General features: G+C 38.5%; 1 protein-coding gene and 1 long non-coding RNA gene across 4 annotated transcripts in view; both read right to left on the bottom strand.

Annotated features, from left to right (window-relative positions):
* Positions 1 to 23199, bottom strand: part of LOC133615792 (uncharacterized) — a 517593-nt gene that overhangs the window by 395929 nt on the left and 98465 nt on the right. The window lies entirely within an intron of this gene.
* LOC133615729 (hyaluronidase-2) overlaps positions 1 to 23199 on the bottom strand; it is a 98840-nt gene that overhangs the window by 7096 nt on the left and 68545 nt on the right. For 2 of the 3 annotated variants that reach the window (XM_061974528.1, XM_061974530.1), the window contains 4 exons: positions 10104 to 10352; positions 9826 to 9972; positions 4691 to 4777; positions 1785 to 1979 (listed from right to left, as the gene is read on the bottom strand). In XM_061974528.1, coding sequence (XP_061830512.1) covers positions 1785 to 1979; positions 4691 to 4777; positions 9826 to 9972; positions 10104 to 10352 — 678 coding nt within the window. The remainder of the gene's footprint in view (positions 1 to 1784; positions 1980 to 4690; positions 4778 to 9825; positions 9973 to 10103; positions 10353 to 23199) is intronic. The other variant, XM_061974531.1, reaches the window with a different exon arrangement.

The raw sequence follows: 23199 nt of genomic DNA, 5'->3' as shown, positions 1-23199 counted from the left end.
GTATAAGAATATTATATTACTGTTAAGCAAACTATGAATAATAAAACACGCCAAAACATGTGTCTGTTATCATAGCTACACGTATGACAAAAAAGGGGGTGAAAATCAGTGGTATTCAGTGAGGTAAAATGAATTAAATGCGCTGACAGTTCATTGCTCCTGCCAAATTAATTGCACTGAGTGGAGCGGATCACCACTCCAAGATGGCGGCCACGCGCCTCGTCTGCGCCAGTAGGCAGTAGCGCTCTATGCTGCGTCTACTTATAAGATCTCTATGGTTATAACGTTAGCAGTGAGTTTGCAGCCTCACTGATTTAACTACACAGCAAATAAAAGTCACGTTACTTAGCCAATAAACGTTATCTTACATTCAAAACTTACCCTTCTTTGTGCAACTTCAAATGTCGAACGAAGTTGGAAGTTGTTGCGTCTCCGTCTGTAATATTCGAACTGCGTGATTTGCATACGGCAATTCGTTTTTTGTTGACCAAGTCGTAGTTTTTATACCCGAATTATCACTGGCACGTTCTTGGACAACTCTTGTTCATTGGTTGTCCTGCAATTTGATTGGATGAATGCTGTGTGATGAAAACAACGTAAATCTAATTTGATTGGCTGTTGTACTGACAGCACACCAGCTGACAGGAATAACACGCTGATAGACAGACGAAGAAAATGAAAAATACGGAGCGCTCCCAAATAACTTTTTAAGCTTTGGATTTTGGGGAAAGTGGCAAGTCATGTCAAGTCATGTCAAGTCAAAAGGCTCAAGTCCAAGTGAAGTCACAAGTCATTGATGTTAAAGTCTAAGTCGAGTTGCAAGTCTCTTTACATTTTGTCAAGTCGAGTCTAAAGTCATCAAATTCATGACTCGAGTCTGACTCGAGTCCAAGTCATGTGACTCGAGTCCACACCTCTGGCATGCAGCATATCATGCAGCGTCTTGACTTAAGGGGCACTTTTAGGACCCATTACCTCCCTGCTTGGCACTCAGCATCAAGGGTTGGAATTGGGGGTTAAATCACCAAAAATGATTCCCGGGCGCGGCCACCGCTGCTGCTCACTGCTCCCCTCACCTCCCAGGGGGTGATCAAGGGTGGTGGGTCAAATGCAGAGAGTAATTGCGCCACACCTAGTGTGTGCGTGACAATCATTGGTACTTTAACTTTTATTTTGTTTTCATGACCGTGACCTCAAAATCAGACCAACCACACATTATGCGTTCAGTATGTAAAGAAAATAAGACATTCTACATCAAATCACAGCAGCCTATCATGCATTGTATTGATGAAGGAAGCATATTTCAACTACCCAAACATATTTGAAATATGACATCAGATTAGGAACAATGACAGAACACCACAGTATGTATCAGCGAGCAACACATTCTGCTTGTATTATGACTAGAAAGCGATAACTTAAATCTACTCCTCTTTTGGGCTGGAAGCATATCATGCACTCTCTCAAAATTAGCATTTTTTTCCCCCAGGTCAGCTTTTGTAAGTATTATCTAAGCCATAGCCGATTTGTTCACAAATTTGGGGTCAAAATGAATCCAGGTTTTGGGAAAATAGTCAGTGAGGCATGTAGGCAAGCAACATATCATCCACTGTCCTGACTAAAGAATTATTCATCTTTTTCAGTAACACCACCATTATTTAGAGCCAGGGTATCATCAGACTGAATTTGAATACAAATAAAGAAACGTTCACTTGTTCGTTGTTTGAATCTATTGAGTATCGATGGTCATGATTGGAACATAGCGATGTGTAACCATTGTTCACCTTCTCTGTCACCTTCTCCGTCACGTCGGGAGGCGGTGGGAGGTGGAGGTAGGCGGAGCTGTCCGGATTCTGACGGACACATCTGCCTTTTCCCTGGCAAAGGGAGGCTGAGCAGAGCCTTGTTGCCGTGGTTACGTTAATGGAGTAAGGTCCCAAGACCTTGCGGATGAACTCTGCCAGGTCTTGACATTCTCTCTGGGGACGGGCAGACAAACATGTCAGCACATGCTTCCTTTTTCTGGTGCTTTATTTATTGTCTGGGTTTTCATTGCAGATATAATAATAGCAATTTGGATGGTTCGTGTTAGCTGTCATTGAAAGTATATTCTATCATAACATATACACATTATTATATATACACGCACACACATACACACATATATGTATGTATATATATATATATATATATATATATATATATATATATAGACATATATGTGTGTATATATGTACACACACACACACACACACACACACACACATATATATATATATATATGTATGTGTGGGAAAAAAATCACAAGACTATTTCATCTCTACAGGCCTGTTTCATGAGGGGGGGTTCCCTCACTCATCAGAAGATTTTAATGGGAGCATTCACATTCCATGGTTTATATAGGGCACAGAGTGGGTGGGTACGGGCTGGCGTAGGGGCGTGGTGATTGGCTCATGTGTTACCTAGGAGGTGTTTCCGTCTGTGGCGGCATGCTGTTACAATTTCGCTGCGCTTGTTGAGGGATGACAGGTCTGGACGGTAAATAATAAACAGTTTCTCTTTCAAGCATAGGTTGCATCTTTTATTACCACTATTGTAAGGTGTGCTGGATGCAAGAATTTGCCATGTTATTGAATATTCAACATTATTGTCTTTGAGGTCCCAAATGTGTTTGCTGAGTTCTGTGGTATTCCGCAGGTTTTGGTTCCTGAAAGAAGCCTTGTGATTGTTCCATCTGGTTTTGAATTCTCCCTCGGTTAATCCTACATATGTGTCGGATGTGTTAATGTCCTTGCGTATTACCTTAGATTGGTAATACGCAAGGACATTAACACATCCGACACATATGTAGGATTAACCGAGGGAGAATTCAAAACCAGATGTAACAATCAGGATGTGTTAATGTCCTTGCGTATTACCTTAGATTGGTAATACGCAAGGACATTAACACATCCGACACATATGTAGGATTAACCGAGGGAGAATTCAAAACCAGATGGAACAATCACAAGGCTTCTTTCAGGAACCAAAACCTGCGGAATACCACAGAACTCAGCAAACACATTTGGGACCTCAAAGACAATAATGTTGAATATTCAATAACATGGCAAATTCTTGCATCCAGCACACCTTACAATAGTGGTAATAAAAGATGCAACCTATGCTTGAAAGAGAAACTGTTTATTATTTACCGTCCAGACCTGTCATCCCTCAACAAGCGCAGCGAAATTGTAACAGCATGCCGCCACAGACGGAAACACCTCCTAGGTAACACATGAGCCAATCACCACGCCCCTACGCCAGCCTGTACCCACCCACTCTGTGCCCTATATAAACCATGGAATGTGAATGCTCCCATTAAAATCTCCTGATGAGTGAGGGAACCCCCCCTCATGAAACAGGCCTGTAGAGATGAAATAGTCTTGTGATTTTTTTCCCACACATACATATATTGCGCTCTACTACGGTATCGAGCACTATTTTTTGGATAACCTTATTAAGACATATATATATATATATATATATATATATATATATATATATATATATATATATATATATATATACACACATACATACACAGGCCAAAAGTTTCAATTAGTTTTATTTTCATGACTATTTACATTGTAGATTGTCACTGAAGGCATCAAAACTATGACACCTCTGAAGTGAAAACCATTTCAGGTGACTACCTCTTGAAGCCCATCGAGAGAATGCCAAGAGTGTGCAAAGCAGTAATCGGAGCAAAGGGTGGCTATTTTGAAGAAACGAGAATTTACAAACATGTTTTCAGTTATTTCACCTTTTTTTGTTAAGTACATAACTCCACATGTGTTCATTCATAGTTTTGATGCCTTCAGTAACAATCTACAATGTAAATAGTCATGAAAATAAAGAAAACCCATTGAATGAGAAGATATGTCCAAACTTTTGACCTATACTGTATATATATATATATATAATATATATATACACACATATGCGTATATACAGTATATATATACACACATACATATATATATATATATATATATACCGGTACACATTTATTGAAGATGATCAACAGTCAACATTTTCAGATCTTTTTTCAACAGTCAAAGTTTATTGTTTTTCCTACAAAGCAATAACTCTATTGATTTTATCGGCTGCCCAACTGATTTTTATAGGACGAACACAAAAACATAGATCAGGGGGGGGAAAAAAATCAGGTAAGTTAACTAATTTTCCTTGTCGATCCTTTCTTCAAAGTGTGTTTCACTCCAGTCTGAAATAAATAACTCCTGTTTATTTTATAGGAGGTCCAACAGATGGTGTTGGATAATGAGTTACATTTGGTCAAATCAGACAAAGAGGAACATGTTCCTTGTTATTGATTATTAGGAGGTGAAGATGAGGTCCAACAATTGTGTAAGTAAAAGATCTATTAATTTCATGCTCCTTGTTACCATTTCACATATCCTTAAGTCAGATTAAATAACTATTGTTTTAAGGAGGCCCAACACTAGAGAGCCAGGTAAATGAGGTCAAAGGTGAGTAAATTCAAAATATTGATGCTTATTAATATTCTATTGATTTTTAAGAATGTCCAATGTGATTGTGCATAACCCTTTTATTTAAATAAATGTTCTTGTACCGTGTAGATTTTGCACCATCCAACATGTCTTCTATTGAGTGAGCGACAATGTCTAACCTCTGTCTTGGTGTCACTTCTCTGCCAGATGACCACTCCGGCTGTTCCCATGGCAGCGCTCTCCCCGATGCTGCTGACCAGGTCTGCCTGGAGGAGGACAACATGCAAAGACGGTGTGAAAATGTCTGTCACCGAAGTAAACGACTACACGGTGTAGTATTATGTTTTCCACCAAGGCAATGCATGTTTTTTGAATAGTATACTGTCCATAAGTAGCTACTATTTTACCTTTTATTGTAGATTATTTACCTAATCTGAAAAGAGGACCGGACGAATTGGAAGCAAAATTGAAAACTCCTACCATTTTTATGTTTCAAAATGATCATTTTGGTGCCAGTCACCGGTGTGATTAGTCCAGTGTTTTTCAACCTTTTTTGAGCCAAGACGCTTTTATTTCTTTGAAAAAACCCGGAGGCACACTACAAGCAGAAATCATTAAAAAATGAAACACAGTAGACAATAAAAAGTCGTCGCACTTGTTGGATATGAATTTAAGCATGCATCAGTACAGCTCTTGTCTCAAAGTAGGTGTACTGTCATGACCTGTCACATCACGCCGTGACTTATTTTGAGTTTTTTGCTGTTTTCCCCGTGCGTAGTGTTTTAGTTCTTGACTTGCGCTCCTATTTTGGTGGCTTTTCCTGTTTTGTCGGTATTTTCCTGTTGCAGTTTCATGTCTTCCTTGAACGCTATTCCACGCACATGCTTTGTTTTCGCAATCAAGACTATTTAAGTTGTGCGGACGCTATCCTTCTTTGTGTGGACATTGTTGATTGTCATGTCATGTACGGATGTACTTTGTGGGCGCCATCTGCTCCACACGCTGTAAGTCTTTGCTGTTGTCCAGCATTGTTTTTGTTTACTTTGCAGCCAGTTCTATGGCGTCACATTAGTGCCAAAAATCCGAGCGCATAAAAACTGTTATCGCGCGCTGATTCTCCACTTCGTGCGCGCGCGCGACACCCTTTCGCGGGCGCGTGGTGCCTTTCTGCGCGCGCGTGATGCCTTTCTGCGCGCGCGCGCGACGCCTTTCTGCGCGCTCTCTGTGTACTCCTGGCATCTCTCCTCGCGCTGTCATGTTTCTTTTTGGCACTTTGGGGGCGGGTATGCTTAGACGGCCCCTCCTTTCTGATTGGCTCTGAGCATTTTTCATATGACCAATCATTCTCCAGCGTAGCAACGTTGTAGCCATCTTACCTCGGACATCTAGCCTCAATCATTACATTGATGTCAATGGTACATGTACTAATTAACTTACCATAGCTTGCTCGATTTTCGACCAATTTACAAACGGTTTGCCTAGTTACAAATCTTATTACATGTAGATATGACATAGGATGCTGTACCTGTTGAAATTACCTCTTTCGCTTTAAAAAAAAAAAAGACTTAATTGTGCAACATAGTTGTGTAGGGTCAGTGTTAGTCAGTTCTCTGATTATTTTAAACTGTTTCAGAATACATTATTAAAAGCTATTTTTAACATTTTAAAAACAAAATTCAAAGATTATTTCATTAATTGTATGGCTGAATCAAAATAAATTCCATAAATTAGAAAACAAATGTTCAAGAAGAAGTGAAAATATAAAGTAATGTTATGGTTGGATGTTATTGCTGGTGGACCAGTTCTGGCTGAAAGATGTGATTATGGTGTTTGTTGTCTTATTATTTATTTGGGTCACATTTTGTATTACCCTGTATTGTGTTTATGTGGTATGAAATAACCTTCATCAGCGCGCGACATTTTTTTATCCACTTCTTCCTCCGTAAATCTTGATACATATTGACGATGACCCGCCCTGCTATACTTCTGATTGGCTCTGAGCATTTTTCAGCATTTTTCGCCTGACCAATCAGAAAGGAGGGGCCGTCTAAGCATACCCGCCCCCAAAGTGCCAAAAAGAAACATGACAGCGCGAGGAGAGATGCCAGGAGTACACAGAGAGCGCGCAAAAGGCGTCGCGCGCGCACGGAGTGGAGAATCAGCGCGCGATAACAGTTTTTATGCGCTCGGATTTTTGGCACTAATGTGACGCCATACAGTTCAGTTTTAGTTTCGTTTTGTCGTTTTGCATAGCCATCCCGAAGATGTAATGCCTTTTTGTAGCGGCACTTGCCTTTTGTTTACTTTTGGTTTAAGTGTTAGATACCTTTTTACCCACACGCTGCCTCCCGCGTATTGTGATCACGACAAACCATGTTCCCAACATCTACAAAGCAATTAGCTACCTGCTGCCACCTACTGATATGGAAGAGTATTACATGGTTACTCTGCCGAGCTCTAGCTGGCACAGACACTCAACAACGGCAACAAAGCAGACGGTGTCGGGTTCAAATGCAGGTCAGTGTTAAGGTACTGTTTATGATTTTATGTTTTAATGATGTTAAAATTTAAATTATTTTGCACTGAAACATTTATATTTTAGAGCAGGGGTGTCAAAGTCAAGGCCCGCAAATGAATGATCTATGGCCCCCGGGATGATATTTGATTAGTATTACAACCGGCCCGCAAGCCACAGCCGCCTGCTGCTGTTTTGCACGCACTAATACTCCATCATTTTCAAAGTGGGGTCCCAGGGACCCCGTCAAGTCATAAAAATGGTGTCCCAAAGTACATTTTTGGGGTCCCACTTTTTTGTAACCGTTTTGAAAACAAATGATAAATGTATGCATTATCCTGTTATATCTCACATTCTATATTGTGTTTTAGAAAAAGGTTCTCATAAATGTTAATTAATTAAAAAAAATAGTACAAAAGAAAACACATTTGTATGTATGTAAATGTATTCAGTTATGAACATTCATTCACTTTTTTCCTTCCTTCATGGATCTAAACTTTACCGCTGCAGGTGTTTTTTTCTATATTTTAATTGTAATATTTTCAGAATGTTTGTTCTATTTTTGGCCAAAGTAAGACAAAGAAAACAATCTGAAGTTGTCTTTATTTTTTATTTTTAATGCCATGATTTTAATAGTCCAGATTTTCCTCATGCAGGCCCCTGAGCTAATAATGAGTTTGACACGCCTGTTCTAGAGCATGTTTTCCCTTGAATTTGTTTCAGTACAAAACATGTACCAAATTAAATACAAGTTGGATTAAAAAAGTGTAAAAATCGTGAAAAAATAAAATAACAAACCAATAGAAATCTGCTTAAGGCCCCAAAATCGTACTTTGACTTAGTTCTCATAGAAATAAGCTTCTTTAATCAAGAGACTGCATGCTATGCTGCTATGACTCACATAAGACTTTCTTGTTTTTGTTCAAACAAGATGGTGTTTTGCAGATAACGCGCCCGGAAACTATGGGGGGTTCCTGTTAATTAAATGGCTGCTTTAACATCTAACTGTTAGGCAATTGAGCCCCTGCAGAATAAAAGTGAATTATATTTATAAAGCGCTTTTCTCTAGTACAGGGGTCGGCAACCCGCGGCTCTAGAGCCGTATGCGACTCTTTAGCGCCGCCCTAGTGGCTCTCTGGAGCTTTTTCAAAAATGTATGAAAAATGGAAAAAGTTCAGGGGAAAATATTTTTTGTGTTGTTTTAATATGGTTTCTGTAGGAGGACAAACATGACACAAACCTCCCTAATTGTTATAAAGCATACTGTTTATATTAAACATGCTTCACTGATTCGAGTATTTGGCGAGCGCCGTTTTGTCCTACTAATTTTGGCGGTTCTTGAACTCACCGCAGTTTGTTTACATGTATAACTTTCTCCGACTTTCTTGGACGTGTTTTATGCATACTTGCCAACCCTCCCGAATTTTCCGGGAGACTCCCGAAATTCAGCGCCTCACCTGAAAACCTCCCGGGACAAATATTCTCCCGAAAATCTCCCGATTTTCAGCGGGGCTGGAGGCCACGCCCCCTCCAGCTCCTGAGTGAGGACAGCCTTTTTTTAGACGGGAGGACAACAGGGTGACAAGAACTAAATCATCCAGACTAGAGATAAATTGTATTATTATGTTTATCTTACCTAAAAATAAATATATTTATTAATAAAAAAATAAAAAAACGAAATACATTTTTACAATATTTTGCTGAAAACATCAAAATTAAGTGTATTTTTATTTGTATTTTTTCTGACTCCTTATTACATCCAGCCATAGAATTATACCGGTACATTAAAATAAACACATTTGAAATAACTAATTTTAAATTATCATAATAATTCATTTAAAATGACCATATTTAATTATTAAAATAATTGCTTGTTTATCAACAACTTTACCATTTTATTCATTACAATTTGAAGCTCTCAGAAGCCAAGTTATCTTATATTCATGTTATATTTATGCAAGTTTGAAGTATCAATTATCTAAACACAGATTTGTTTGCATATTTTCAGGATGTATATATATATATGAAATACTTGGTGAATTCTAGCTGTCAATATACTCCTCCCCTCTTAACCACGCCCCCAATCACGCCCCCCCCCCCTCCCGAAATCGGAGGTCTCAAGGTTGGCAAGTATGGTTTTATGCCACTTCTTTTTCTGTCTCATTTTGTCCACCAAACTTTTAACGTTGTGCATGAATGCACAAAGGTGAGTTTTGTTGATGTTATTGACTTGTGTGGAGTGCTAATCAGACATATTTGGTCACTGCATGACTGCAAGCTAATCGATGCTAACATGCTATTTAGGCTAGCTATATGTACATATTGCATCATTATGCCTCATTTGTAGCTATATTTGAGCTCATTTAGTTTCCTTTAAGTCCTCTTAATTCAATTTTTATCTCATGACACACTATGTATGTAATATGGCTTTTATTTTTTTGCGGCTCCAGACAGATTTGTTTTTGTATTTTTGGTCCAATATGGCTCTTTCAACATTTTGGGTTGCCGACCCCTGCTCTAGTGACTCAAAGCGCTTTACATAGTGAAAACCAATATCTAAGTTACATTTTTAAACCAGTGTGGGTGGCACTGGGAGAAGGTGGGTAAAGTGTCTTGCCCAAGGACACAACGGCAGTGACTAGGATGGCGGAAGTGGGGATCGAACCTGGAACCCTGAAGTTGCTGGCACGGCCACTTTACCAACCGAGCTATACCGCCCCAAAAAAGGAAACCATTCTTAGTGAGTTGACTATCTTTGTGCTAAAAAGCAAGCAAGCCCAAAGCCCACTGATACCCCACCTGTGACAGGAAAGTGTTGGTGGAGGCGTACACACTGTTGATCAGTGGGAATACAGGAAGATCGAACGTCGCTCCGGCCAGGGAGGACACTCTGAGAGCTTCCTGGATTTCACTGGACATATAAAGCCTCCCTGAGGACGTTCCACCCTGTGAACAAAATGGCCAGGATGAGAGCAATTGTACCTGCAGAACAGGTATGATGTCACATATCTCACATGACTGTCAAGATGCGCTTATTTATTCATGAACTGGCCTCATATTATGCCCCCGTCACCCACCTGTAGCTTCTCCAGGGACAGAAGAGGGTACAGGGCGGACGAGCGTCTCCACAGCCACAGTAGCTCCTCGTTAAGGGTCTTCTCAGCAGGGGGGCACTGGCCGGTGTAGTTGGCTAAAGCAGTTTGGGCGGGTTCGCCGTTGTAGCAGCTCGGGTAAGGGGAGACACCCCATAATGCTTTGGGACGTAAGCGTTTGACCTCCCTCAGAGTTTCCATGATTACTGACTGGGCAGCTGCCTCGAAGTCCATCTGGGTAAAGAACATATACATTAGTCATTCATGATGATATGAATAATACCCTATTTTTCGGACTATAAGTCGCAGTTTTTTTCATAGTTGAGTGCGACTTATACTCAGGAGCGACTTATGTGTGAAATTATCAACACATTACCGTAAAATATCAAATAATATTATTTATCTCATTCACGTAAGGGACTAGACGTATAAGATTTCATGGGATTTAGCGATTAGGAGTGACAGATTGTTTGGTAAACGTATAGCATGTTCTATATGTTATAGTTATTTGAATGACACTTACCATAATATGTTACGTTAACATACCAGTTGGTTATTTATGCCTCATATAACGTACACTTATTCAGCCTGTTGTTCACTATTCTTTATTTATTTTAAATTGCCTTTCAAATGTCTATTCTTGGTTTTGGGTTTTATCAAATAAATTTCCCCCAAAAATGCAACTTATACTCCAGTGCGACTTATATATATGTTTTTTTCCTTCTTTATTATGCATTTTCGGCCGGTGCGACTTATACTCCGGAGCGACTTATACTCCGAAAAATACGATAATACAGCTGTTATTGATAATAATCATTACTATTTTCATCCAGGAAAAGGGTCCATAGCAATCCTGGACCCCCTAGCAGGGGTGCTCATTACGTCGATCGCGATCTACCGGTCGATCTCGGAGGGTGTGTCAGTCGATCACCAGCCAGGCATTAAAAAAATAGTCCTAAAAATGAGCGATCATAAATCTTCACTATGACGTCACTTTCGTCACTTGATTGACATTCACGGCACCCGAGGGTCTTCTGAGATGACGCTGGCTGCTGCCAGCTCATTAAAATTACCGACTGGAAGGCGAGAAACACTTTATTTCAACAGACTCTGGCGCCGTACCTGTCGTCAAAACTCCAAAGACCGACTGCACAGTTGCACAATAAAAGCTCTGCTTCATCCTGCCTGCGCTACCAAAATAAGAGTCTCAGAAAGCTGGCGTGCACAAGCTAGCAAGCTACGGAGTTTGCCAACAATGTATTTCTTATAAAGTGTATACAAAGGAGTACGGAAGCTGGATAAATAAAATGCCCAAAACCAACCACTTTCATGTGGTATTGGACAGAAAGGAGGACTTTTTTTCTCCTCCATTCGAAAATGCGGACGTTATCAGCACCACTGTCTGATTCCAATCAATGCAAGTCATCACAATCAGGTAATACACCAACTTATATTCTTGTCTTCATGAAAGAAAGGAATCTATATGTGTTAAACATGCTTGTATTATCTCTAAACACTTTTAACTTATTAACTATATGTGTTAAACATGCTTGCATTATCTTTAAACACCTTTAACTTATTACCAATATTAACTATAAGTGTTAAACATGCTTTTATTATCTTTAAACACTTGTTAACAATATTAACTGTGTTAAACATTCTTGTATTATCATTAAACACCTTTAATTTATTAACAATATTAACTATATGTGTTGAACATGCTTGCATTATCACTAAACATCTTTAACTTGTTAACAATATTAAATGTATGTGTTAAACATGTTTGCATTATCTTTAAACACCTTTAACTTATTAACAATATTAACTATATGTGTTAAACATGCTTGTATTATCATTAAACACCTTTAACTTGTTAACAATATTAACTATATGTGTTAAACATGCTTGTATTATCATTAAACACCTTTAACTTGTTAACAAAAACATATGTTTCATAAATAAGTAAATATAAATTATATATATGAATGAGGTAGATCCCCACGACTTGATCAATTGAAAAGTAGCTCGCCTGCAGAAAAAGTGTGAGCACCCCTGTTCTATATGTTCTAGTTATTTGAATGACTCTTACCATAATATGTTACGTTAACATACCAGGCACGTTCTCAGTTGGTTATTTGTGCCTCATATAACGTACACTTATTCAGCCTGTTGTTCACTATTCGTTATTTATTTTAAATTGCCTTTCAAATGTCTATTCTTGGTGTTGGGTTTTATCAAATAAATTTCCCCCAAAAATGCGACTTATACTCCAGTGCGACTTATATGTTTTTTTCCTTCTTTATTATGCATTTTCAGCCGGTGCGACTTATACTCCGGAGCGACTTATACTCCGAAAAATACGGTAATACAGCTGTTATTGATAATAATCATTACTATTTTCATCCAGGAAAAGAGTCCGTAGCAATCCTTGACCCCTTACAGTCTTGTCTCGGTTTCAACTCGTGTTTGTTTTGTATTGCTAACAAAGCTGTGCATTTGTAGGCAAAGTAAAGTTCTTTAGTCAAGACACTGCATGATATGCTGCTATGCCTACCCGAAGACTGGCTTTATTTTTTGTTCCATATAGAATATACGCACCCTGTGGTTAAGCACCTCTGTACTTTGATTTCATTGTCACAGAAAAATGATGACTAAATTAAGACACTGCATGATGTGCTGCTATGTTTACAGAAGACCAGCTTGTTAATGTAACATTTTGAATGTATGCTGTGTGGCTAGTCATACTTCGATGTCAGTCTCATAGAAATATATTCATTTAGTCATGGCATGCTGCTCTTCCTTATAGACGACTGGTTTATTTCTTGTCATACAAACCCCAAAAGCAGTGAAGTTGGAACGTTGTGTAAATCTTAAATAAAAACAGAATACAATGATTTGCAAATCCTTTTCAACCTATATTCAATTGAATAGACTGCAAAGACAAGATACTTAGTGTTCGAACTGGAAAACTTTGTTATTTTTTGCAAATATTAGCTCATTTGGAATTGGATGCCTGCAACATGTTTCAAAAAAGCTGGCACAAGTGGCAAAAAAGACTGAGAAAGTTGAGGAATGCTCATCAAACACTTATTTGGAACATCCCACAGGTGAACAGGCTAATTGGGAACAGGTGGGTGCCATGATTGGGTACAAAAGCAGCTTCCATGAAATGCTCAGTCATTCACAAACAAGAATGGGGCGAGGGTCACCACTTTGTGAACAAATGCGTGAGCAAATTGTCGAACAGTTTAAGAACAACATTTCTCATTTAAGGATTTCACCATCTACGGTCCGTAATATCATCAAAAGGTTCAGAGAATCTGGAGAAATCACTGCACGTAAGCGATGATATTACGGACCTTCGATCCCTCAGGCGGTACTGCATCAAAAAGCGACATCGGTGTGTAAAGGACATCACCACATTGGCTCAGGAACACTTCAGAAAGCCACTGTCAGTAACTACAGTTGGTCGCTACATCTGTAAGTGCAAGTTAACACTCTACTATGCAAAGCAAAAGACATTTATCAACAACACCCAGAAACACCAAGCTCATCTAAGATGGACTGATGCAAAGTGGAAAAGTGTTCTGTGGTCTGACGAGTCCACATTTCAAATTGTTTTTGGAAAATGTGGACGTCGTGTCCTCTGGAACAAAGACGAAAAGAACCATCCGGATTGTTCTAGGCGCAAAGTTGAAAAGCCAGCATCTGTGATGGTATGGGGGTGTATTAGTGCCCAAGGCATGGGTAACTTACACATCTGTGAAGACTTACTGAAAGGTACATACAGGTTTTGGAGCAACATATATTGCCATCCAAGCAACGTTATCATGGACGCCCCTGCTTATTTTAGCAAGACAATGCTAAGCCACGTGTTACAATAGCGTGGCTTCATAGTAAAAGAGTGCGGGTACCAGACTGGCCTGCCTGTAGTCCAGACCTGTCTCCCATTGAAAATGTGTGGCGCATTATGAAGCCTAAAATACCAAAAGGGAGACCCCCGGACTGTTGAACAACTTAAGCTGTACATCAAGCAAGAATGGGAAAGAATTCCACCTGAAAAACTTCAAAAATGTGTCTCCTCAGTTCCCAAACATTTACTGAGTGTTGTTAAAAGTAAAGGCCATTTAACACAGTGGTAAAAATGCCCCCATGCCAACTTTTTTGCAATGTGTTCCTGCCATTAAATTCTAAGTTTATGATTATTTGCAAAAAAAAATTTAGTTTCTTAGTTTGAACATTAAATATCTTGTCTTTGCAGTCTATTCAATTGAATACAAGTTGAAAAGGATTTGCAAATCATTGTATTAAATGTGTATGCCATGTGGCTAGTCGAACTTCAATTTTATTGTCACAGAAATAAACTTAGTATAAATTAGTCAAGACACTGCATGGTAGGCTGCTGTGTCTACCTGAAGACTGGCTTGTGTTTGTTACTAATTGAATGCATGGGGTGTGGCTCGTCGTACTTCATTGTCACAGAAATACGCTTCTTTAATTAGGAGACGACCGCATGATATCCTGCTTGATGCTGTGCCTCACAGATTACTTTCTTGTTTTTTTTAAATATTACTTGCGCCACGTGTGGCTAACCGCACTTAAAATTGTCTCAAGAATCATCTTTTTTAGTGAAGACACAGTATGATGTGCTACTTACTGCCATACGCCTCGAGGAAAATTACACAAATAGCTGTTGATGTTAAAGTTAAGTTAAGTTAAAGTGCCAATGATTGTCACACACACACACACGAGGTGTGGCGAATTTATTCTCTGCATTTGACCCATCACCCTTGATCACCCCCTGGGAGGTGAGGGGAGCAAGTGCCACCAAAAGTGTCATCCACGAGTGAATAGTGTCTATATTGTAGTGTATCCCAGGAACATTAATACCACTTTAACAGAAAATGCAATATTTAGAATTGGAATAATGACTGTATTAAAGACCAGATGGATTCATTTGCTGGCTTAATGGGAGCCCTTATGTAACTAACCCTGCAGAAAATGGTGCATAATGACAATACACTATTCTGCCTGGCAACAGACTAAAAATATATTTTTATTTATAAATTCAATCTAAATAAAAAAAAAAATCTCGTCTTTTTTTTTTTTTTTCCTCCTGATGCTTGCTGTACCAGTGACCTCACGTTTAATTTTGCAGAGCCAAACAGAGATCATCAGATAACGGGATCAGTTTGGATTACACTGCAAGGTGCCGGCAGCGGAGAGAGACAGACTTTTCTCTAAATAACCACGCTGGGTAGACTTTGCACACACCCACACACACACACACACACACACACACACACACACACACACACACACACACACACACACACACACACACACACATATACTGGTTATCATTTGGAATGGGGACCAAGTTTTTGATCATCACTTGTGGGGACCACCCTTTCTACAGGTTGTGGAGGCATAAAAAAAAAGAGGTATAATGGCATACTTGCCAACCCTCCCGGATTTTCCAGGAGACTCCCGAAATTCAGCGCCTCTCCCGAAAACCTCCCGGGACAAATTTTCTCCCGAAAATCTCCCGAAATTCAGGCGGAGCTGGAAGCCGCGGAACTGAGTGACGTCAGGTGCGCAACACCACGTAAATCGTTGGCCAACCAAAAAGTAACCCCAGTACGCTATGGCCAACATTCACCAGGAGATGGCAACAGACAAACATAGATAACTCTATTACATTATTCCCCTTTTAGAAATGTATAGAAGTTACTCAAAATAAATAAACAACCCAACCAAAAAATGCAGCAGCTCAATTAAAAAACTGTACTTAAGCCACATTATTTTTTATTTTTTTTAGTACTGAACTCTTAACCCTCATTCGTAAAAAAATAACATGCTTATTATACAAACAGTATTTGTACACCTTTAACACAGATTTTTATACTGTCTTCAGAGATTCCGTTTTTTTGGTGGTACTCGAAACCTTTCTGGGTACCTGCGAAAGGGTGTTCAGCATGGTTAGAAAAATAGTGACAGAGAATAGAACAGGGATGGACAATTCAACCCTTAACTCAACAATGAGATGAGTGTTATGTGTGTGTATATGTGTAAATAAATGAACACTGAAATTCAAGTATTTCTTTTATATATATATATATATATATATATATATATATATATATATATATATATATATATATAATAAAATAAATATATATACACCTAGAATTCACTGAAAGTCAAGTATTTCTTATACATATATATATACTGTATATATATATGAAATACTTGACTTGGTGAATTTTAGCTGTAAATATACTCCTCCCCTCTTAGCCACGCCCCCGCCCCACCCCGACCACGCCCCCTAACCCCCCACCCCCACCTCCCGAAATTCGGAGGTCTCAAGGTTGGCAAGTATGATAATGGCCACTGCCCAGTTAGCTCATACACATCTTTAATACTCTGGATTGATGAATTAATGTGCCGATCATTCTTACTGGAGACCTAGAATAATTAATATGGTTCATGGGGACCAAATTTAAATCATTTTGCATAATTCACACACATTTGTACGTGACTACTGAGGACCATTTAAAAAATTTTTTAAAAAAAAGTTCAAATTAAATATGACATGATCCTCAAAATACAGCACTACAGCTGTCCTCTTATAGGTAGTTTCACCACTTAAATGTTATAGCTACAGCCCGTTGAGGGGGCTGCTGTGCAAATGTCTCACACTCAAACTAACCAGTAAACATGTTTTATGGGCCAAAGCTTAAAAATCACTTAGCATCTTCAGAATGGATCTGACTATCATTTTAAAAGGTTTCCCTTTAGGGGACCTGTTTTTATCCCCATACCGTCAGAGGTCCCCTAAAGGTGACACACACACACACGGGCACACGCACACACACACACGCGCACACACACAGAAGGTGATTTACTACATTTATTTGAATACTTATTTGTACTTTGGTGTCTTGCTGCATAAATTGACATCATGCAAAGTATTTATTTTCTACCAGACTGAGTCTTGTCACTATGTATATTGTTTTGTTTATCCCGACATTTCCTAATTATGATTCAACACACCTGTTTGACCACTGATTGTGTGTTTTCCCACCTTTGTTACACTCAATGTTCCCTCTAATTTTTCATGTGTGTGAGCAAACGCACAAACACCCTGAGATATTCAGTGGAATACCGACGTGCACACTGTGGTCATACCAGCAGCACATTTGTCTCAAACCTGACATAACAATTTAAATGTCTTATTATTATAATCAAGTGACGAGTCAATTTCAAGAGATTATTTTCTAATATATGTGATTTGGCCCACTTTGATATTGTTTTTTTTTTAATCAGCTATGCACTATAGTATTGTATGCCTGGGTGGGGGTCCTGCTTTGGAAAGATTGTGTACCCCTTTCAGAGATCACATTTAGTTCCCCTTAAAGCATTCACATGTTGCATGAGATGAAGTGTTTATTAACTTTCTGTCCGTAAAATACATATTTTTATTATCAATTATGTAGTCCTGTAACATCATTTCATGATTAATATCCAAAAAAATAACATTCTTAACAAATGACAGTAGAATAAGCACACTGATTGAGGAGTCATAGTAAAACGACCTGAAATTTACACTTTACGTGTAGTGTTGGAGTTGTCCAACTTTTTGTGTGGCCATAAACGCACCAGTGGCTAATTGCCATAGTGTATGTGTTGGTGCAAGTGAGAGAGAGAGCACGCGGCTGCTGTTGATTTAACAGATGACAAAGAGTTGCTTTTGGCTTGGTTTGTACGGTAGAGAACGACCAGTTTTGCTAGATAAAAGTATTTTACACATTGTTTTGGTGTGGTTATGGCCGACAAACAATTTCGCTAAATAAAGGGACCGATGGAATTCCTGTCCTCCTTTAAGTGTCTCCACAGACATTACAATAATTTAAGTGTTGACAAACATTGTTTTATCTGTTGTGGCCGCCTTTTGTCACCTGTTACTCACAGTTGCATTGCAAAATCATACAAAACAAACGATTTGTTTATTTTGTTTAGAGTGGGATTTTATTTTTTGCGCGGCATAGATTTGCTGTGCGCAGAGGACGCGTGAGCAGTGCGCAATTGCGCAGGTGCGCACCTTAGAGGGAACGTTGGTTACACTCTAGGGATGTCCCGATCCGATATTTGGATCGGATCGGCCGCCGATATTTGCAAAAAAATGCGTATCGGCAAGGCATGGGAAAATGCCGATCCAGATCGAGTTTAAAAAAAACTCTGGTCCGTGTTTTCCAACGCACCGATTTAAATAATACATTCCATTTTTCTGCTGCTCCCTAATTTCCGTTCCGCATTTTGCAGCACACCTTCAACACATCCACAGGTCTGTGGATTGTCACGCAGTTGCTTTTAACTGCGGACATTACACGACAGGCTCTTCTCACTCTCTCCTGTGTCCCACTCTCACAGACAGCAAGCGCACCTTCTTACACAGGTCACATACTGTCACGACATACGTCACATACGTATACGCCCTCTCCCAGCAGAGAGGTAGCAGCATGGCTAACGTTAGCTGTGATTCTAGCGCAGCCGTGCGAGCAACCTTCCCTCTAAAGTGCGCGCCTGTGCAATTGCACACTGCTCAAGCGTCCTCTGCGCACGGCAAATCTATGCCACGCACAAAATCAAATAAAAAAATAAGCGCATAACAATTTTAGACACACGGACACGACAGAGAAAACAGTTTTCGTCATCATTGTTCAAATATTGTAGCGTCTGTCGAGACGCTTATCTCCATTCGGTGCCACACGCCCACACCATCAAAATGCCGAGGCAAACATTTCCAGATCAACACCATATGAAAAAAATTGTGATTTTTTTAGTTGTGATTTCCTTCTCTGCATGAAAGTTTAAAAGTAGCATATATTAATGCAGTATGAAGAAGAATGTTTTAATGTAGACACATAGAATCATCATACTGCTGTGATTATATGCATCAAGTGTTCATTCAAGGCAAAGGCAAAATATCGAGATATATATCGTGTATCGCAATATGGCCTTAAAATATCGCAATATTCAAAAAAGGCCATATCGCCCAGCCCTAGCTCAATGATGCCATTTCTGTTTGTCATGTATAATTTTCTCTTTTGTGTTTATCCTTGAATAAACAGGTCAGTTTCTTTTTACCAACCATTGTGTATTATTCAAACTCCCCTAATTCAGCTGGCTAGTTGTTATCAAGAGTACTAAAACCCTTTTCAACATGATTCTGACAACTAAGTAGGCTAAATAACTTTAAACTTTAATACATGCTCGGATAGGCCAGTATCGGTCAGTATCGGTATCGGATCGGAAGTGCAAAAACAATATCGGTATCGGATCGGAAGTGCAAAAACCTGGATCGGGACATCCCTATTACACTCCAACACTAACTTGCCTGTATGACCACTGACCGCAACCAATGCATTTGATGGCGAGACATTGGATTACATTGAGTAAACAAAATACTCAGAATCAAATGTATTGGCCCAGTATGTTTAAGACACAAGGAATTCGACGTTGTAGATGGCAATCCTTTGTTCAGTGTAAGATATTAAATAAAAACGCAACAACTACAAGTGAGCCCAATATCGTGGCAGCCATAACTTCATGTATCGCACATACACACGACTAACACGATTAATCATGGCTGGAAATTTTAAATAGATAGCCCGACAACATTATCCGAGCACTTTTTTCAAATCATTTTTATTTCATAATAAATACATTTCGATATATATTTTTCTTTGTTTCTCTTGTTTAAATTGTAATTTTTGGTTTGTAAATTGGCGGGGAAAAACTGCAGGGCTCTGTTGCCTTAACTGTTCATTTTAAGATAAGTTACCAAAAATTATAATTTGCCCCAAAAAGTGCCACATATTACATATCTATTCTGTGCTTTAAAAAGTGCTTTGCATTTAATATTTGAAATTGTGAATACCTTAACTTTCACTCCTTTATTCATTATTTGCTTATTTTCTTTTTTCTGTATTTAATTTTTTTTTAGATATTGATCAAGACATCCACAAATTATGTTTACTTCACTACTAAATAATCAAAATAAAATAAATACAGGAAGTGAACAATTGATCAGTATTTGCTAAAACATTAAAAAGGGGTAGGATTAAACAAGCTCTGCTTCTTCGTACTACTTTTTCCAGACACGATGAATTATGTAAATGTGATGTACTTCAATGTTACTTTTTAAGCTCGTTTGAAATAAACTAAACCGTCAAAATGATCTTATTTTAATCTTTAATTAGTTGTGTGGACCTTATCTCTTTCGCTCACATTTTTAGCAATTTTTCAGAGAGTGGTTGTCTCTTAAAGGGGAACTGCACTTTTTTTTTGTAATTTTGCCTATAGTTCACAATCATTATGAAAGACATGACGGATGGATTTTTTAAAATATGCATTATAAATATTAAATAAATTCGATCAAAAGTCCGCTTACAATGGAGCCTATGAAAGCTGTTCAATTCCGCCTACAAAGCCCTTAAAAAATACCTAAACACCTCCATTGAGTAAGTATAAATGTGATGTAGTAACAGGCACATTTGTAATAACATTTAATATTTACGTACCGTATTTTCCGGACTATAAGTCGCAGTTTTTTTCATAGTTTGGCTGGGGGTGCGACTTATACTCAGGAGCGACTTATGTGTGAAATTATTAATACATTACCGTAAAATATCAAATAATATTATTTAGCTCATTCACGTAAGAGACTAGACGTATAAGATTTCATGGGATTTAGTGATGAGGAGTGACAGATTGTTTGGTAAACGTATAGCATGTTCTATATGTTATAGTTATTTGAATGACTCTTACCATAATATGTTACGTTAACATACCAGGCACGTTCTCAGTTGGTTATTTATGCCTCATATAACGTACACTTATTCAGCCTGTTGTTCACTATTCTTTATTTATTTTAAATTGCCTTTCAAATGTCTATTCTTGGTGTTGGGTTTTATCAAATAAATGTCCCCAAAAAATGCGACTTATATATGTTTTTTTCCTTCTTTATTATGCATTTTCCGCCGGTGCGACTTATACTCCGGAGCGACTTATACTCCAAAAAATACGGTATTTTGATCATTTTACATTAATTTCAAAAACGCATCACGACGTTTGCTTATTTTTCTTTTTCTTCATCACTGATTGCTACTCACTGCAGACTTCGTTGGAGCCTACAAACATATTAAAACATCACTTACAGTACAATGTCTGCTGTCATTAGAATGCTGACTGATCGGATGTTGTTATAGTCCGATTTAGATGAAAAATGTCTCATAATCCTCATGAATAAATGGTGTTGGGGAGCGGGGAAACAAGCGCTTTTCGTGTCGTCCTCGCCAGTTCCAGGTCCTAAATGGCTGTCAAAGTGTCCCAACTTGTCAGATTACCTACTCAGATTTCTTCTGTCCAGGTGAGAGGCATGATTTATGATCTATAATAAATTTACAGGGAGCAAGGAAGCGAGGAAACGGCAAACCACTCGATGATGTAAACATAGGGACACACGTTAGTGATCACGCCGCCGCTCTAAATAGTTTGTCTGTGTTAGCGCTTATAATAACAATATCACTAATATTTGGTTAATATTAGGGATGTCCGATAATATCGGCAGGCCGATATTATCGGCCGATAAATGCGTTCAAATGTAATATCGGAAATTATCGGTATCGTTTTTTAATCATCTGTATCGTTTTTTTATTTTTTTATTTTTTATTAAATCAACATAAAAACCAAAGGTTGGCTTACAATTAGTGCACCAACCCAAAAAACCTCCCTCCCCCATTTACACTCATTCACACAAAAGGGTTGTTTCTTTCTGTTATTAATATTCTGGTTCCTACATTATATATCAATATATATCAATACAGTCTGCAAGGGATACAGTCCATAAGCACACATGATTGTGCGTGCTGCTGGTCCACTAATAGTACTAACCTTTAACAGTTAATTTTACACATTTTCATTAATTACTAGTTTCTATGTAGCTGTTTTTATATTGTTTTACTTTCTTTTTTATTCAAGAAAATGTTTTTAATTTATTTATCTTATTGTATTAATTTTTTTTAAAAGTACCTTATCTTCACCATACCTTATTGTCCAAATTAGGCATAATAATGTGTTAATTCCACGACTGCATATATCGGTTGATATCGGTATTGGTAATTAAAGAGTTGGACAATATCGGAATATTGTATATCGGCAAAAAGCCATTATCGGCATACTTGCCAAGCCTCCCGGATTTTCCGGGAGACTCCCGAAATTCAGCGCCTCTCCCGAAAACCTCCCGGAAGAAATTTTCTCCCGGAATTCAGCCGGAGTTGGAGGCCACGCCCCCTCCAGCTCCATGCAGACCTGAGTCCAGTGTGCGCACACAAGGAGACGAAGCAGAAGAACGAGACCGTAGGGGAGACACTTCTCCAGGGCCGATGTATGCTCGGGGCAACACCCTTCACTTTACCCAGCAGTGGGTCTCCACAGCAGACGACTTTAGGGTGAATGATGAGTCCAGCGATTAGTTGCAAATCTTGCTTTATTGATTGCTTGCACACAGCCAATCCAACACAAAACCAACTAGTCCTTCCCCGCATTTACGCTACCGCTCCCTCTCTTCTCTCGCCCACACACTCACTGACGTCACTCACCTCACATGCTGTTACCTATTAAAGGGCCACACACACACATACTCTACTCTCATAACACACAGTACAGTTAGTAGAACAACTGTGTTTTCATTACTGTGTATTTGATAGGTGCCATTGCCCCGGAATTGTATTGCATTGTACTTTCAAGTACAACAATGAGTAGATGAGTGTTATGTGTGTGTATATGTGTAAATAAATGAACACTGAAATTCAAGTATTTCTTTTATTTATATATATAATAAAATAAATAAATATATATATAGCTAGAATTCACTGAAAGTCAAGTATTTCATACATATATATATATATATATATATATATATATATATATATATATATATATATATATATATATATATATATATGTATGTATGTATGTATATATGTATGTATGTATGTATGTATGTATGTATGTA

This window comes from Nerophis lumbriciformis, linkage group LG01, assembly GCF_033978685.3.
Source record: "Nerophis lumbriciformis linkage group LG01, RoL_Nlum_v2.1, whole genome shotgun sequence".
NCBI classification, from domain to species: domain Eukaryota; kingdom Metazoa; phylum Chordata; class Actinopteri; order Syngnathiformes; family Syngnathidae; genus Nerophis; species Nerophis lumbriciformis.
The sequence above is the reverse complement of the archived record's forward strand: the minus strand, read 5'-3'. Positions and strand labels throughout refer to the sequence as shown.